The sequence below is a fragment of the Myotis nattereri genome (genome assembly GCF_964212035.1).
Source record: "Myotis nattereri genome assembly, chromosome: 8".
NCBI classification, from domain to species: domain Eukaryota; kingdom Metazoa; phylum Chordata; class Mammalia; order Chiroptera; family Vespertilionidae; genus Myotis; species Myotis nattereri.
The window spans coordinates 62137569-62154348 of record NC_138083.1 but is presented as its reverse complement, the minus strand read 5'-3'; the positions used below and the strand labels follow the sequence as shown (position 1 = coordinate 62154348).

At 46.8% G+C, this 16780-nt stretch overlaps 1 protein-coding gene across 1 annotated transcript in view; it reads right to left on the bottom strand.

The window, feature by feature from the left end:
* The window catches only part of MTCL1 (microtubule crosslinking factor 1), a 125928-nt gene that overhangs the window by 6665 nt on the left and 102483 nt on the right, over nt 1-16780 (bottom strand). The window contains 4 exon segments of the mRNA XM_081097863.1: nt 532-2071; nt 4654-4685; nt 6381-6671; nt 13934-14188. Of these exon segments, the coding sequence (XP_080953989.1) occupies nt 532-2071; nt 4654-4685; nt 6381-6671; nt 13934-14188 (2118 nt within the window).

The following is a 16780-nucleotide window of genomic DNA, read 5'->3' as shown; positions in this document are numbered from 1 at the left end:
TGGGGGGCTTCATGGACACAGAGAGTAATGTGTGAGATGGAAGGCTACAGCTTTGCACTGAAGCCCACACTTGAGTCCAGCTGCTGTAGCTCCTTGTGAGAAGTTCTAGAATCCACACTCTCAGACCCTCCCCGGCACACCACTCATGCTGTCACATAGAAAGACCTGGAGCATACAGAAAGCCCTGACACAACTCCCATACTTTACACACTGACATTCCTAGGACACAAATTTACCCCCCAAAATGGCATATTATGACCCTAGTGAAACGCTCAGATAAACAAATGAGCAGCCATCACTTAGACCAGAGAAGAGAACCTGAATCACTTTTAAAAAGTAGCTCAGAGTTCATGTTTCTGCCTATTCCATTCTCCCATAAACCAGGTGTCTCCCCAGCTCACAAGAACCTATTATGGGCCAGGATTCTTAAAATCAAATGACCTAGTACAATCCCAGGTTCAAACTTGTTTTCCCAGCATTTGAGTGGAAGAGCTGGTAGGGTGAGGGTGTGGAATACTCAGCTTTCATTACCTCGATGGACCCTGGTTCGGCTTTCACTGTCTCTCCCACGAGGCTGTCACTGTTAAGACTTGGGAGGCCTTGGGGTGCCTGCCTCCTCTCCTCCTTTAAGGCGTGCTCCAGTAGCTTCTTATGGAGGATCCGGGCTACACTCTCGGTGAACGTGTAGCCAGGGGGAGCGGATAAGTCCTGCCTCACAGGCGTGCCCTCTCCCCCTTCCTCCCTACAGGTCTCTGAGCCAACCCCGATGGGGCTGGGTGACCGCCCCCGGGAACTGGGGCTGGTGTCCTGGCCTGGGCCCAGCTCCGGCTGCGGTTCTGCTGAGCGAGACCGACCCCCAGCCCGCATCCCCTTCTGGAAGGGGTCCTGCACCACGGGGCTGTGGTCAATGATGTTGAAGAGACTGGAGAGGCCGTCGTTGATGGCGGTGTGCACGGGGCTCTCCCGTGTGGTGGTGGAGCGGGCCCAGGCCGACTCACTGCACCCCTTTTGGGCCAGCCCTGGTGAGGTCCTGTTATTTGGCTGGTCAGCTTTGGGGAGGGGCTTCCTCTGCAGCTTGGGAGACCCATACTTGGGGGAGCAGCATGTCCGTTCGAACTTGGCCTGCACCTTCTCGATGGCGGGGGCCACCTGCCTGCTCCTAAGGCCACGGGACGGAGACGATGCGGGCGTGGCACCCCCCCCTGCCTTTGGTGTGAGACACCTGTGGGGGCTGCTGGTGACGGCGCTGCTGCGCAGGGCTTCGGTCTGCAGGCCGACGCTGATGGTCTGCACGGTCTGCGTCCCCGTGGTCTGGGACCCATTGGTCTGGCAGGCCATGTCCTTGACCAGGGGCTCTGGGGAATTAGAGCAGATGGCATTCCTGACAGAGAAGGCCACCTCCTTCATGTCGTCACTCATGTTCTTGGATATCCCCAGGCTGTGCAGTGGGGAGGCAAAGCCCAGGGAGGGGCAGAGGGTACCATCCAGGGGGCGCAGGCCTCCCTCTCCATAGTCTCGGGGTTGCCTGGGAGGGGCACAAGGCCACCTGCTAAGCATGTGTTCTGAGGGGCCCCCCTTAGTGTCTCCTGGGCCCCCTCGGGCTCTGCTTGTAGCAAACGGACCCTCGGGCTCCGGGTGGCCCGAGCTCTCACCGCCCGCCACCACGATGCTGTCTATCCTGCGGACGGCAGGCGGGCTGTGCAGCACCCGCACCCCGGACGGCTCGGTGCGGACATGGCTCCGCAGGGGCTGCTTCTGGCAGTGCTCGGGGCTGGTCATAGTGTCCGTGGTCATAGTGACGCTCGTGGTGAGGTACCAGGATGAGTCAGGGAAAGGCTCCACACTGGCCTCGCCCCCAGCCCGCCCCACCTCGGTCCTGCCTGCCCAGGGGTCTGGAGGCCTCTCGTCCCAGCTCTTGCTGTTGAACTCCTCGATGTACTTCAGATCATCAGGGGACAGGGGGGGAGTGATGTCCTCTTTGCTACTGGCCGCGGGCAGGCCTTTCTCCGGCAGGAAGGGAGAGACGTCCATCAGGCGCTGGAAATCAGACATGGAGGACACGGACACCGCCCTGGGAGAAGGAGTGGGAGAGGAGACAGTGTCAGCTGCCTGCCAGCCCGGGTGCCTGCCAACCTGCATGGCATGTGCCAGTCGCTACCATAACTATGAGATGGCTTTCCAGCCGCTTGATGCTCTCCACCCCTGAGCTGACCCTGTGGATGTTCAATGGGCTTTTTATGGCTCTGGAATTGTTCCAGGACCTGTGTCTGGGTCAGAATGCAACACAGCCAACCCTCAAACACTGGGAACGAGTGGAAGGTGGGGCTCTCAGGCAGGCATAGCTAAGGTCCAAGCCACCTTGGATACTTCACTTCAGCCTGAAGTGCCCCACAGGAGGAAGGGACACCTGGCTGTGGCCTGGCGTCTCCATCTACTGACCAGAGCCTTCCGTCCCCACTGTACTGGGAGCTTCCCGAGTGCCGAGCATTATGGCAGGTGCTCACGCTACAGACACGGACCGCCATAGTCCCGATCCAGAACCAGCTAATGGTTTGGGGTGGGGGTGGGGAGCTACCACAACAAAACAACTATTATCTGAAGTCTTTTTCACCCATTGGCCTCATCCTCTATTGACTTGAAGTACTAACCATCTCCAAAGGCCAAGTGGAAGATGTAGAAGATAGGAAAGTGGAAGATGGAACTAGGCCAGTGATGGCGAACCTATGACACACGTGTCAGAGGTGACACGCGAACTCATTTTTTTGGTTGATTTTTCTTTGTTAAATGGCATTTAAATATATAAAATAAATATCAAAAATATAAGTCTTTGTTTTACTATGGTTGCAAATATCAAAAAATTTCTGTATGTGACACGGCACCAGAGTTAAGTTAGGGTTTTTCAAAATGCTGACACACCGAGCTCAAAAGGTTCGCCATCACTGATCTAGGCCAACAAGTAAATTTCCAAATGAGTTTTCAAATGAAATTTCCACCTGGCCCTGCCCAAATCCACCAACGGGGCTCGGCTCTCCTCTCCCCTCTCTGCTCCCTGCTTTACAGTCAGGCCTTCTCTTTGTTCCTGCTCCTCCTGTATTTCTGGACACGAGGAAGACACTCCACATGCACACAATGGAAGGTGAAGACAGGTGAGCTAAAGCAGCAGCCAGTTTGGGGTAAGTTCCTGCCCGACAGATGTGGTTTTAGCTGTAGATTCCTCAATGTATTAGCACTTTAATTCAATATATTTCTACTTGACAGGAATTTACTGACTTCCCCCTGTAGGCCGGGTGCTGGAGATCTGACATGCTAGGTCGGGGGATGCCGGTGCATTCAGGCAGCTTGTCAGCTCTCCCAGGGCAAAGAAGTAGTGGCCAGGAAGGAAGCCTGGGGCTGGCCATGCCTGTTGGCGCAGGCCCTGGACCCTCGGGCCTGGGATCCCTCTGGATGGGTGCCAGGGAGGTGAGGTGTATGCACACTCATGTTCTCTGCAACTAGACCACTTCCCCATAGGACACCAATACCCACCTACCTCCAAACTGAGGCTTGAATACATAAGTGACTTTCTATGCCCAGCCCAGGCCCTGCCGAGGGGGTCTCACATGAAGTCCATGGGCCTCTCCACTCTAGGATTGATTAATGATGGTGAGGCCAGAAATGGGGTCTGTGTGCCACCTGGACTGGCCCACAGAGCCAGCAAAGCTCCCGGTGGCTCTGCCCTCACCACGGGGTACATGCTCTTGTGGTGGTCACCATGGGGTAAGGGTCTAGGTGACAAATGCCACCGTTAGGCTTTCCATCTTATTATTTCTCACTGAAGGCAAAGTCAGTGATATTTCTATATTAGAAATAACCTACAAACTGTCCAATGCCCTCTGAATAACAGGAAGCTGGCGATAACCAGTGCTGGACATAAATGTGTACCTCGATTTGTTACTAGGTCTTAAGCTTTCCTGCGAGCATGATTTCCCTCTTCTTGTCTCCGGTCGTGTCAGGGAGAGGCTGAATTAACACTGAGCTTCAGAATGCTGGGGGCTGGAGCCACTCTTGGATGTGGCTCATCTAACCCCCACGCCTGCCCACAGAGGAAACACTCAGAGTTGATTCAGTGGCACCTGTGTGGGGACCTGGCCTTCAGGGCTTGGATGGATGGATGTGGAACAGAGACCAGGTAGATAAAGGAAAGGCATCAACCTCAGCAGCATCCGAAGTGAAACAGAACAATAACTACAAAAACCAGGATGCATCTGAAACACGTTGCATAGAAAATCACTGGCATATAGGAGTATAAGGTCTCCTAGCCTAGCAAGAGGGAGTTTTTCCAGATTTTAAATTAGAAGAGAGGAGTTTCCATGGGCTTTTCAATAACTCTTTACCACAATCATTCCCTAATACACACAATACACAACTATAACGACAAAGTTCTTACCCTAAAGCTAATAAGCAAACACAGCAGGTCTCTGGCCTTTTTGTTGTTAACAATAAAAAAAAAATACATTTATTACATTAAAAATAATAAAGAAACTACTCATTCAGAAGTCTTATTTTAAGTCATTTTGAAGAGCGTATTATAATAGACCGCAGTGACAGGTGGAATTTCCAGACAAGGGGATTTTATTTCAGTGGTCTACTATTGTTTCCCTCGATCTTACTTACCTTTGAAGATTTCCCTTGTGATTTTCTTCTTCCTGTAAAGAAGAAATAAGTTCATCCGAATCAGTTAATGTTGGTTGCTAGGCGCTCTCAGGGTGCTATGGGATTTGTTCAGCTCTCCTGCCCTAGGACAACAGCATTGAAAATGCACATGGAGCCAGTGTTGGTCGGGAGCGTTACTGTCACCAGCCCTTCAAGGTTCGATAATAAAACCACAATCCACAGTGTGGTGAGGGGCTGGAGCTTCTGCAGTCCAGGGAGGAGACCACATGAGTAAGCAAAACTGGCCATGATTTTTGTATAAACAGTGTCATGGAGAAAGTGGCCCTCCTGGCTTTCTCAGAGGACTTCCCTGAGCACATGACTTTCCAACCTCGTTTTGTAATGACCCAGATATGTCTGCATGCGTGCGTTCATGGGTGTGTGTGTGTGTGTGAGTGAGTGTGTGTGTGTGTGTGTGTGTGTGTGTGTGAGAGAGAGAGAGAGAGAGAGAGAGAGAGAGAGAGAGAGAGAGAAGTGGCAGAAGATGAGGATGACAGAATGAGTTAGAAGATGGATGTCCCTAACTGAAGTTGATTTGACATCCTTAGGCGTGAGTACTTCTTTAATTTTAAATTTCGACATTTGGAATCAAAGACAAAGTTACAGTGACGTCTGCTTATGAAGAATGATAGCTGCGCTGGTAGAGGACAACACGAACACAGGTGGACTTGGGTGTTTTCGAGCGGACAGGGTCTGGAAGAAGGAGCCAGGAGCCTCGCACGCCCTGATAACGGAAGTTTATGCGTCGGCGTGGTCAACAGCCTGGTGCGCTTCCCCCCAGCGCGCACGGTCCGCAGTGCAGGTCAGTAAAGGATCCAGGCCCCTGCAGGGCTGGCACCAGGCCAGTCTCCTGACCCCGGCTGCCTTCTCACTGCTGAGAGCGTGGACCATGTGAGACTGCTAGCAGATCAGACAGGGTGGCAATACTGGCGATGTCACATCACCTGAGAATCTGTTGCGGGGGGTGTGGGGGAGGGGGGTGCACCTGGCCTCACTGACATGTGACTGAGTATAATTTCCCCACATTTCAACAGCACTATTGACTGAACCCTTCTCAGTCCATTAAGTACCTGGGACAGGTTAAAAAGCAGGCAGAGCAACTGCTAAATGGACTCACAGGTAATGATTCCTAAAATCAATGTTTAAAACCCAGCTTTCAAAAGGGCTTAACCAGAAAACGCTAATGCTGTGCTGTGGAGATTTCAGCACAGAGCTTATTAGCTCGGCTACTTGCTCATCTAGTCTGTGTAAGGTGTCTAAGTGCTGGGTGTCTTCCCTTTGTATAAGGTCTTCAGGGGATGTCATTGTTTAGTGACATTTGCTACTCCCAAATGTCAGGTATTTTCTTTAAAGTTTGTTTTCCTGTTAATAAGTTTTCTATGATTTGAAATAAAGTTGAAGATCGACACGCCCCAGAAGAATGACCTATTCCCTCCTGTGTGTCTCATTGGACATGCCCACTTGTGAAACCTTTCCGTGTACACAGGACGTGAAACGTGAGACAAAGTGGCAAAATAAAGCTGGCCGCAGCACAAGCTAGGAGTTTGGGGTCAGGGCCACCCAGCAATGCTCTTGGCACTGTGAAGGTTTCATTTTTTAAGCCCTGGAGCCTGCCTGCCACGTGGCAGGGCTGCCCACCAATCCCTTGATCCTGCAGTGGTTAACTGGACCCGAAAACCCAGGCCGACCTGAGGGAGGCAGTTCCTGAACTCCTTCTGGGGCCCGCGGGCCGGAGGCTCCTGTGGCTCATCTTCCAAAGCGTCCAAGTAGAGGTTCTCCCGGGCTGAGCACCTGTCCGATTCCTTCAGCTTGGAGAGCGGCCGGTCTTCAAAAGGGGTGGAGTCCGATTCTGTGCAGGGCCACATCCCTAGAGGCTGGGGCACGCGGGGGCTTCCCGGGGGAGCAAAAGGGAGGATGTTGCCTTCTTTTTGATCACAAAGGAAATTTCCACCTCTCCGGGGACTGTTTTCTTTCTGCAACTTGAAGGTTTAAAAATTAAAACATTAGCCTCACTTTTCTGTCTGTTGCTCTCCTAAGACCATGGTCTCACCACAATTTGGGATTACAGATGAGTCCATCTATAATTCCATAGCTCACATCTCAAAGACCAGGAGAAGAAAATGTTCTTAAAGTTCTGGCCTTGATTTCAAAACGTAACCAACCATCATTACAAATGCTTTTTTAAAAAAAAGATCACTATTTTTTTTTGGACGGAAAATCTGCATTAATCATATACAAGCCAACTCCTTCTGACAAGAATCTGTTATTGTACATAACTTTGAGTACTGTGCTCACAGGAAACAATACACTTATTTTTTTAAAAAATCGAACATTAAATGACATATTTAGAGCTCTTTTTTTTAAAAAAAAATTACCTTCAGAACTTAAGGTATACTTAGTGGAAAACGATCAGCAAACTTCTGAAGGTGAATTTGGTTTTCCTAACTAGCATTTTCCTAATAATAACAGCATATTATTTCCAAATCATCTGGAACAGGTCTTATACATAATCCGAGAGATCAAACTGTTATAACCACTGGATGGTAAAGCACTTTACACTTTGCTTGAGAGGATTGAAATTTAGCTATAAAGGGAATTAAGCTCTGGTATGACTGAAAACAAACAACACAAGACAGATACGTTTGAGTCACACGTTTTGTGCCTGGCACAGGAAGCTCAAGGAGCAGTTGTGGGAACACACAGGACCACTTGGAGTTGGGAAGACCTATCTGAGTTGGAACCATTGGCTATCGGGTCTAAGGTGCCTACCTCTTCTCAGCTCCATCTCCTCATCTGTAAACAGGGATGGCAAACCTCCCTCCCAGGTCTAGGGGGACAACAGGGGACAGCCCATTGTCAGTGAAACCACCCCTGACTTCCCTCAGGCCTGCCCTCAGGGGCTGGGCCCACAATGATCACCTTGCCTATTTACTGTGCAAGGACCAAGTGGAGGAAGCCAGGAAGGGCGCCAGGGTGAAACCACAGGACAGTCAGGGAAATGCATGTAGGGCAGATGTTCTCACTCCTCTCCTCAAAGCCCCAGGAGAAGCTCTGGTGGGCGGTTTTCCTCTGCTCTACTGGCCTGAGCTTTCTGCACTGAGCTCTCCCCCCTGCCTCCACCAGATATGCACTGAAAGCACAGCCGAGCACGGAGGGTTCCCAGCTTCACACCCTTAATGGGGTCTTTGTTGAATGAGGAGCTCAGCACGCTACAGGTTGGCTGCTTTTTTGAATAAGTAATTATCTGAATGACAAAAATGACTTGGGTTTGTCCTGAAGGGGTGGCAGAAGAAGGACGTTCGTTCGATCCCTGTGTGCTGGGACAGTGCCAGGAAGTTCTAAAACTCCCTTAGAGTCATATATTCTTTTAAGAAGGCATCTTTCATAAATCTATCTTCGTGTCCCAATTTCAGCCTTCATCCACACAACAGCTATACGTGTGGCCTGTGTATTGCCAAGAACAAAGCCATGTGAAATAATGGGGATAAAGGACTTTTGCTTATTTTTAGTAATTTTTGAGGTGGTGGAACTAAAATCTCCGAGTATCATCTTCATTTTGTGAGAAATATGAAGATTCGAGCAGCCAGAGCTTCAGTATTGGAGTCTGAGGCGGGATCACAGTTGTGTTAGAACAAACACATCACTCTGGGTTTCATCTCCGCCACCTCCACTCTCCACCCCTTGCTCCCCATGGCAGTTTGAAGTATGGTACCTATTTGCTTTATTTAACAATGGACAGGTTATTTTGATTTTCTAAATTGTATAAATCATCCCATTCGATTGAATGACTATCCCATTGATTGTTATCTTACTGGTTTTAGAAAGCACATTCTTCTGTACCTGGGAAACAGGACAGCACAATTATCCTAAATTGTTTTAGTGGCCACAGATAATGCATTCCAGTTGACTCAGTGGTCCCAAGACCAGGGCAGCGCAATTACTCTAAATTACCTTGATGGCTCTAGATAATGAGTTCCTGGCAACTCAGTGGTCTCAAGACCCAAGGGCTCTAGATAAGGTGTTTCTGTCAATTCAGTGGCTGCCGGGAGCCAGTCCATCCTTGCTGTTTCAAAGGACCTGGCATATATGGCATACTGTTCTTAAAATGTTTGCTCACCTTCTTGGCACTATGTGTTTTAACCAAGGTCTCCTCTCTGAGAAAGGTTGTTTCCCCAGGTAGGGATTTTCCCCTGAAGTTAGGGAGGGAATAAAACCTCTTAACTAAGTGCCAGGTGGGTAATTAATCACTTTAACTATGAACAATCATGCTTAAGCTACATAATCTTTACTCCCTGGAATGGAGATAAGAAATGCCCTAACCTTTGAAATAGAGATTGATAGGATTGGAATCAACTGGTATAAATACAGATGTAAGAAAACAGAACGAGAGAGAGACAGAAATTGGCACAGAACCTACACAGAACGTTCTCTAGAGACAGAAGAACTTCGCTGGAGAGAACATGGCAAAAGATCCTGGACAGAAACTGGCCTCAGAACCTAGAGACAGAACCTAGCGAGAGAACATGGCAAAAGATCCTGGACTGAACCTGACTACAGAAATTGGCAAGAGAACCTGACTAGAACCTGGTGACTGAACCTGGCTGGAGAACCTGGACAGAACCTGGCTGGAGAACCTAGCGAGGGAACATGGCTACAGAACCTGGCTGGAGAACCTGGAGAACCTGGCTGGAGAACCTAGCAAGAGACCATGGACACAGAACCTGGCTGGAGATCCTAAACAGAACTTCACTGGAGATCCAGACCAGAACTTGGCTGGAGATCCTGGCTAGGCTGCTGATCAACTGAACGCTGTCTCCGTGTCATTCCTTCTTCGCCGACTCCGTCCACACCTTTGGGGACCCCTGGACCCACTGGGGTTGGACCCCAGCAAGTGGCCCCGAGACCCAAAACTATAATTAACATGCTTAGTTCTGCTTCTGTAAACTGCTTTTTTGCAAGCCAGGTTCCTCATTCCAAACCTTGAGATGTAATCAATACCTTTGTGATCTTTGCCTATATAAGTCTGGTTTTGCCACCATCTTATCACTATGAGATTTGGGGAATGGCCCCTCATAGTCCCGATTGCAATAAAGTGACTCTTTAATTCGACTTCTTGAGGCGTCGTTCTGTGATTCGCGGGGTACATTACAACAAGTTCTTCCCAGTTCTCTTAAAAGATGCTAAATGCTTTCTTTAATCGAGAAATAAAAAGGAAAGCTTTCTATTATGTTTATCCAATGCATGTCAGCACAATTTAGTTTCAACACATGATCATCTCCAAGCTATTCTGGGCAAGGAATTAAAATGCGAGAATCACATTTGAAGCTGTAAATGTGCACCGAGGGTGTGTGTGAAGAGGGGGAGTAATGACTACAGAGGAGAGCTATGAACAAGCAGGTTCTAACTCAGGAAAGTGGAATTTCAAAAATAAACCCTGCAGCCTGGAGCAACGAGCACGGAAGCCGGTGTTAGGTTTCCTAAAAATGAAGCTGAGTGGTTTTAGCTGGAGATATCTGCCGCTGAGATGCCGGGGTGGTGTAATAGAATAATGGTCCCTTAAAAGGATAGGGTTTCCTAGGGGAGTCATTTCAAATCAGGCATCTGCAATTACTGTATTTAGAATCCTGCAGCAGAACAACTTGTAATGCAAATAGAAAGTTTTAAAGATTTGCATTTCAAATAATACAGGAAACAATAAACCCTCAAGAGTGTCACCTCAGCTGAATCAGTCAAAAGAAAAAAATGGTCACTTTGTGAACAGGTTTTATTATTATTTTAATATATTTTTATTGCCCTGGTGGGTTTGGTTCAGTGGATAGAGAATCGGCCCTTGGATGAAGGGTCCTGGGTTCAATTACAGTCAAGGGCATAAATCTTGGTTGCAGGCTCAATCCCAAGGCCCCAGTCAGGGCGCATGCGGTAAGCAACCAATTGATGTGTGTCTCTCTCTGTCTCTCACCTTCCCTTCTACTCTATCAAAAAAGGAAGAAAGGAAGGAAGGAAGGAAGGAAGGAAGAAAGAGAAAGAAAGAAAGAAAGAAAGAAAGAAAGAAAGAAAGAAAGAAAGAAAGAAAGAAAGAAAGAAAGAAAGAAAGAAAGAGTGAGCCAATGGGAAAATTTCCTTGGGTGGGAAGTAACAACAACAACTACTATATATATATATAAATTTCAGGGAGGAAGGGAGAGGGAGAGAGATAGAAACATCACCCTGGCTGGTTTGGCTCAGTGAATAGAGCACTGGCCTGCGGACTGAAGGGTCCTGGGTCCTGGGTTTGATTCTGGTCGGAGGCGTATGCCCGGGTTGTGGGCTCGATCCCTAGTAGGGGGTGTGCAGGAGGTAGCCAATCAATGATTCTCATCATTGATGTTTCTATCTCTCCCCCTCCCTTTTTCTCTGAAATCAATAAAAATATATTTAAAAAAGAGAAAGAAACATCAATCAGTGATAAGAATCATTGATCAGCTGCCTCTTGCACGTCCCCTACTGGGGATCGAGCCTGCAACCTGGACATGTGTCCTGACCCGGAATCGACCATGACCTCCTGGTTCACATGTTGACACTCAACCACTAAACCACACCAGCCGGGCATGAACAGGTTTTAAAAGAAAGGTCTTTCACGATGTAGAGGCAACTGATTTAAGGAGGTTACTGGGAGGAGAATGAACTTCCCTTTAGCTCTTTAGAGCTACTATCAGCATGTTAATTGGGAACTTAACAATTCTAAGGAGAAATGCAGTGTGACTCCATAAAAGTTAACTATCATCCAATCAAGTGCGGACTTGAGACAGGATGTGTGATAAGATAGATGATAGGTGTTATATGACCGTACCCACGTTCCCACAGTCATTCATCATGTAAAATGCCTCGTGTGGCACAATAATTATGTAGGAATTCAATGACACCCGACAAGTATGAAGCATGTGTTCTGAAAGTGGAAAATGGATTTAGTGTTCCTTCTTTTACCATCTGTATTAGGTTATCCTAGTCAAGGTTATATGGTTCACCATGTAGTCAAATATCAAGAGCACACACTATGAGGAATGTTCATTCTTGTTTATCTGTGAAATGTGTAGCTAAAAGTTAAATGAGTGAGCAATCCAGTTACTGATGAGCAAAATCTATACACACACATTCACACTTCAGCCAGTTTCCTCTTACACAGAGAATGCCTTTACCTGATTTTCAGGATTGGGCACCAAGATTTATAAAGTCTTCTTTTAAAATCTCTAATATTTGGGGGGAAAGGCCAGATTTATTTTTGAAAGCCACAATTGCATATCTGAAGCACCATTCACTGGCAACAAACCCTCTTCTAAAAACAGCAGTTAAGTCATTGTAGGAAGCCTGTGGGATCCACCACACACAGGGATTTCAGAAACAGATGAATGCCGGGAACCCACTATGCTCAAAGATGTCAGCCTTGAGGACTGATGCTCTGGGGCTGTCAGCTTGGTAGAACTGTTGCAGTGTTGACAATCTGGACATGGGGTTCAGCTCCTATCCCCTTTTCTCTTTCCAAAATGTAGTCTAGTAATGAGGAGAATGCTTATCCCTCAGTCATTAACTATTTGAAAGCTGAGTATCATCAAATGTCTTGCCAATTTTTCTTTACCAGAAATTCCTCATTCCCAAAAGTAAAAAAATAACAAACCCAAAGACTTGCTTAATTTATGTCCAAGGTGTCACTTCCAAAATGAAGCCATATAAGACCAACAGGCCCACGGCTAGCAGGCTAAGGGGACCCCGAAGGGCAGGGATGGGGATGGCCTTGCTGGGGTACAGGAGGGACAGACACAGTGAGAGATCCTGGAAGGAAGGCCCAGAGGGAACTTCCCTAGTAACAAGGTGCCTAGAGTTACTGGGATACTGGCCAGCTGCAATTGGATAGAGTGAATCTGTGACCATTCTTGTGAACACATGCCGCTTGGCTCCTACAATTTCCACTGAACAACTGATGCACTCGGCAGAGCACAAGCGCACAGGGGATTTAAATCAGAAGATTCTCCTCAAGTGCTGGCATTTCTAGGCCGAACAGGAAGTGGCCAACTTTCCTTTGGTAGAATTTTTAAATGAACCATATCAAATATCAGTAGGGTGACTCAGTTGTGAGTAATCCAGGCTCAGAGAAACTTCAGCTCCTTTTTATCTGCAGCGCACTTCCTTCTCCTCAAGGATTTCTGAGCCAAAGGCTCCAGTTTTTTTCCAGTTAATTCCTCCCTCACTCCCATACAGTATATGCAGAAGCTAACCTTTGCTACTGCACCAGCAAAACACAGGTACCATATGTCTGGGGATAATGGAGCACATTTTTTAAAAAGGGCCTCATATAAATGCAGACAGTATGGGTATTTGTAATAGAATAAGAAGGTTATTTTTCCTGAACTCAGTTTCTTATTGATGAATGCATTTCCTTGAGGCCTCATGAATTTGTAAGTATGACAAGCTGAAATGAAATGTATGCTATGTACAAATCCAGCCAGGGAGGAATTCCAAACCTTCATCTAAAAATTTAATGCAAAAATGTAATCTGTGCATCACGTAGGCACAACTGCAACTACACAAACTGTCCTAAGTCTGACGCAATGCAGAGAATAATGATCTGGGCAGTAGAAAAACAACTCCCTCTCTCCCCATGAATTCATCTGAGTTTCTGACTCATTTGTTTAGCTGAAGACAATGAGCTACCAGCTACCTCCCCTGACGATGGTCCTACATAATTATAGCTCAGTAATGTCCACAGCAGGTGCAAACAGCCTGACTTCCAATTACTTCAGCAATTTCTTTACTAATGGACAATAATTCCATTTAAGCTGGAGCAGTCACTGTGACCAGACCTTGAATGAGAAACTTAAAAGTTAATTTGCTTTTTGGCAGAAATCACTCTATAAGACCTGAGAAAAACCTCATGTTCCAGGTTTAGTCTTTAAATTCCTTTAAAAAGTTACTTCCACCCTGGAACACACACACACACACACACACACACACACACACACACACACACGGAAGTTACCTACAAACTTTGCAATGAAGAGATCTGTGTAATGGCTGAGCCCAGGTTTCCAATACTAAAAATTCTACTTTTTCTTGTCTTCCTCTCCCTTTGGAAGCCCATGAAACATCCTAATGTACTAAGGACCTCTGAGCAGCCTGATTGTTGTTCCCTCAACATGCTCGGATTTCCAAGTCACTTTAGCTGTCTCCACTCTCTTTCCTGTTCTCTGGTGTCTGGGAGCTTCCTTACCTGTTCTATTTTCCACAAGAGTTCCTTCCTTTGCCGCTCCCACTCCTGCCGATCCCTGTCCAGGCGGTCGAGGAGTTCCACCTTCTCACGGTTCCAGTTCTTCTCGCTGTGATGGATCTGCCAGCGCAGGTCCATGACCAGGCCGTGGCTGTCAGCGAGGAGCTTCTGGTGTGTCTCCCTCTCCTTCCTGAATGCCCCTTTGCTGTCAGTGGCGGAGCCTGGTTCTCCCAAGCTTTTCTCTGTCTTCTCTTCCAGCTGTCAAGGAGAAGAGAACTGAGGAACTTAGTCCCTGCCAAGTCTCACGTTGGTAGGCAAAAAAATCTCCGATCATTAATGTATTATGCCTGGAAACATGTTTAAACCAAGATTTGACCAATCCCATGGAAGAAACCATTGTCATGTTTAAAGTCCTAATTACAAACATAAGAGTCACACAGAATGTCAGTGTTCTCAGCTCTACATCCCTACTGAGTCACCACCATCTCTTGCCTGTCCTTCTATAGAGCTCCTTGAAGACAAGTACATGTCTGCCCTATATTCTTAGCCCCTATATGAAACCTAGTGATGGAACCTAGGCATCTACAATACATATTTGTCCAACACTCAGGAGGTTAAATACTAAAACTAAACACATGACCAAAAGCACTCCCATCTAGGCATAACATATCCAAACTACTGAAAACTAAAGAGGAAGCTGTGGAGGCAGAGAAAAGAGACACATGCATACACATACACACACACACACACACACACACACACACAGAGGCACACATATATGAATCACAACAGACCTCTCTTCAGAAACTATTTAAGTCAGAGGGCAATGGAGTGACATCTTTAAAGGGGGAAAGTGGTAACATCTTTCAAAAATAAAAGAAAACAAACATTTTTGAATAAAAATTGAAGGGAAAAAACCACTGCTAGTAGACTTCAAGAAATGATAGAGGAGCCCAGACAGTGTGGCTCAGTTGGTTGAGTGTCTTCCCATGCATCAGGAGGTCGCTAGTTTGATCCCCAGTCAGGTCACATGCCTGGGTTGGGGGCTCGATCCCCAGTGTGGGGCGTGCAGGAGGCAGCCGATCAATGATTCTCTCTCATCATTGATGTTTCTATCTCTCTCCTCTCCTTCTTCCTCTTCCTCCCTCTCTGAAATTAATAAAAATATTTTAAAAATCAAAATGCTTTAATTCCACGATGAAAATCAAGGCTATCATTTTAATTCTGTGAAGGTTCTTTCTCTCACACCTAACTAGGTGCAGTTCTGCAGATGTGGCAAGCTCCCTTCTTCATGCTATTCCTATTCTATCTGACATCTCCTTTCTCTCCTTTTCCATGTACTCATTCTACTCATCCTCCGCAATTCATTCTAAGCAGGACTTCCCTAAACCCTTAAGCTGAGGTGTGTGCCCTGCACACCCCCACTTCAGACAGCACTGTGTACAGGCCTAGTGGGGCACTTCTCTGGGTCTCCCAGTGCATTGTGAACCCAGTCAAGAAATATCTTATTTGTTGCTGGGACCTTGGCATTTAGAATAAAGTCTGACTTAGGAGTCAATGGAAGGAATCACAGATTTGGGAACTGATACAACATGGCCTTCATTGAGGAAAAAATACTTAAGTTTTGGTAGATTTCACTCATTTTTGCTTTTAAGTAGAAGAGGGTAACCATAGGACTGTTACAAATGAACCAGCATCCACCCACATTCATTGCTTCCTGGGCTGCAAATGTTTAAAAAACATCTTAAACGATTTGGGCAGACGGTGAATCTTGCCTATTACCGCCTGCTTTTTAGGTTTGAAGTCCTAGCATTATTTCACTGTGTTTATTGACTCTCCCTGAGGCTTTATTTGTGGCACACACGTGGGTGGATATACAAGGTTTCTCTAAAACAAAGATGAAATGTTTTGAAACTGGTTCGCATCAAAGATTATGCCTCCTTTTGTCAGCTACACTCAATGTCTTTGAAAATATTTAGTTTTTTTCTCCAATAAACATATTTTTAAATAGGCTTAAAGGCAGCTCATCAGAAAGTGTTTTCACTCATTCCTCCTCCGTTGCTGACTGTTCAGGCTGTGTCCTAACATAAACAGAGCATCTAGTAAGAGTCTGCTACCAGGCAGTGGGCAGGATTAGTAACTGGGTCAGCAGCTCCGTCATCTGACCAGCCTGGCCTGGCACTTTGATTTTCCTGTGCTTTGCAGCTTCCTCTGCAGAAAACTTTGTATCTCTGCTTTTCCCAGGGAGCCTGACACCGCTGCTCCCCTGTGCCAGGCAATGCAGGTGAACTGTGGGTACCAAAGGAGCTGTGTCCTTTTTTTCTTTAAAAAAAAAAAATGTTTATATTGATTTTCTTCGAGAGAGAGAAAGGAAGAGGGAGGAGATGTGAGAGAGAAACATGGATTGGCTACCTCCTTCCAGCCCTCCGGCCGGGGATCAAACCCACAACCTGGGTATGTGCCCCAACTGGAAATCGAACCAGTGACCTTTTGGTGCGTGAGACAACACTCAACCAACCGAGCCACACCAGGAAGGGCGAGAGCTGTTTTCTTTTGACATGACTGGTCCTGTCATATTTTATGAAGGCCATTTGGAATATATCTCCTTTCTGTGTGTGTGTGTGTGTGTGTGTGTGTGTGCAATTCATATGAATTTAATTATTTTATGGTTTGCCTCAAAATAAGGCCTAGAAAATAGATCATCAGAGATGCACAGACCTTTCCCCCTCATCATGATCAAAGGGCTGCAGGGAGTGGCTGTGCTTTTAGGAACTCCAGGGAGAAAATGTTTCTGAAAATGTAGAAAAGAATTTTTTCCAACATTTCCAGTTTCTGGCTAAGTCTGATGTT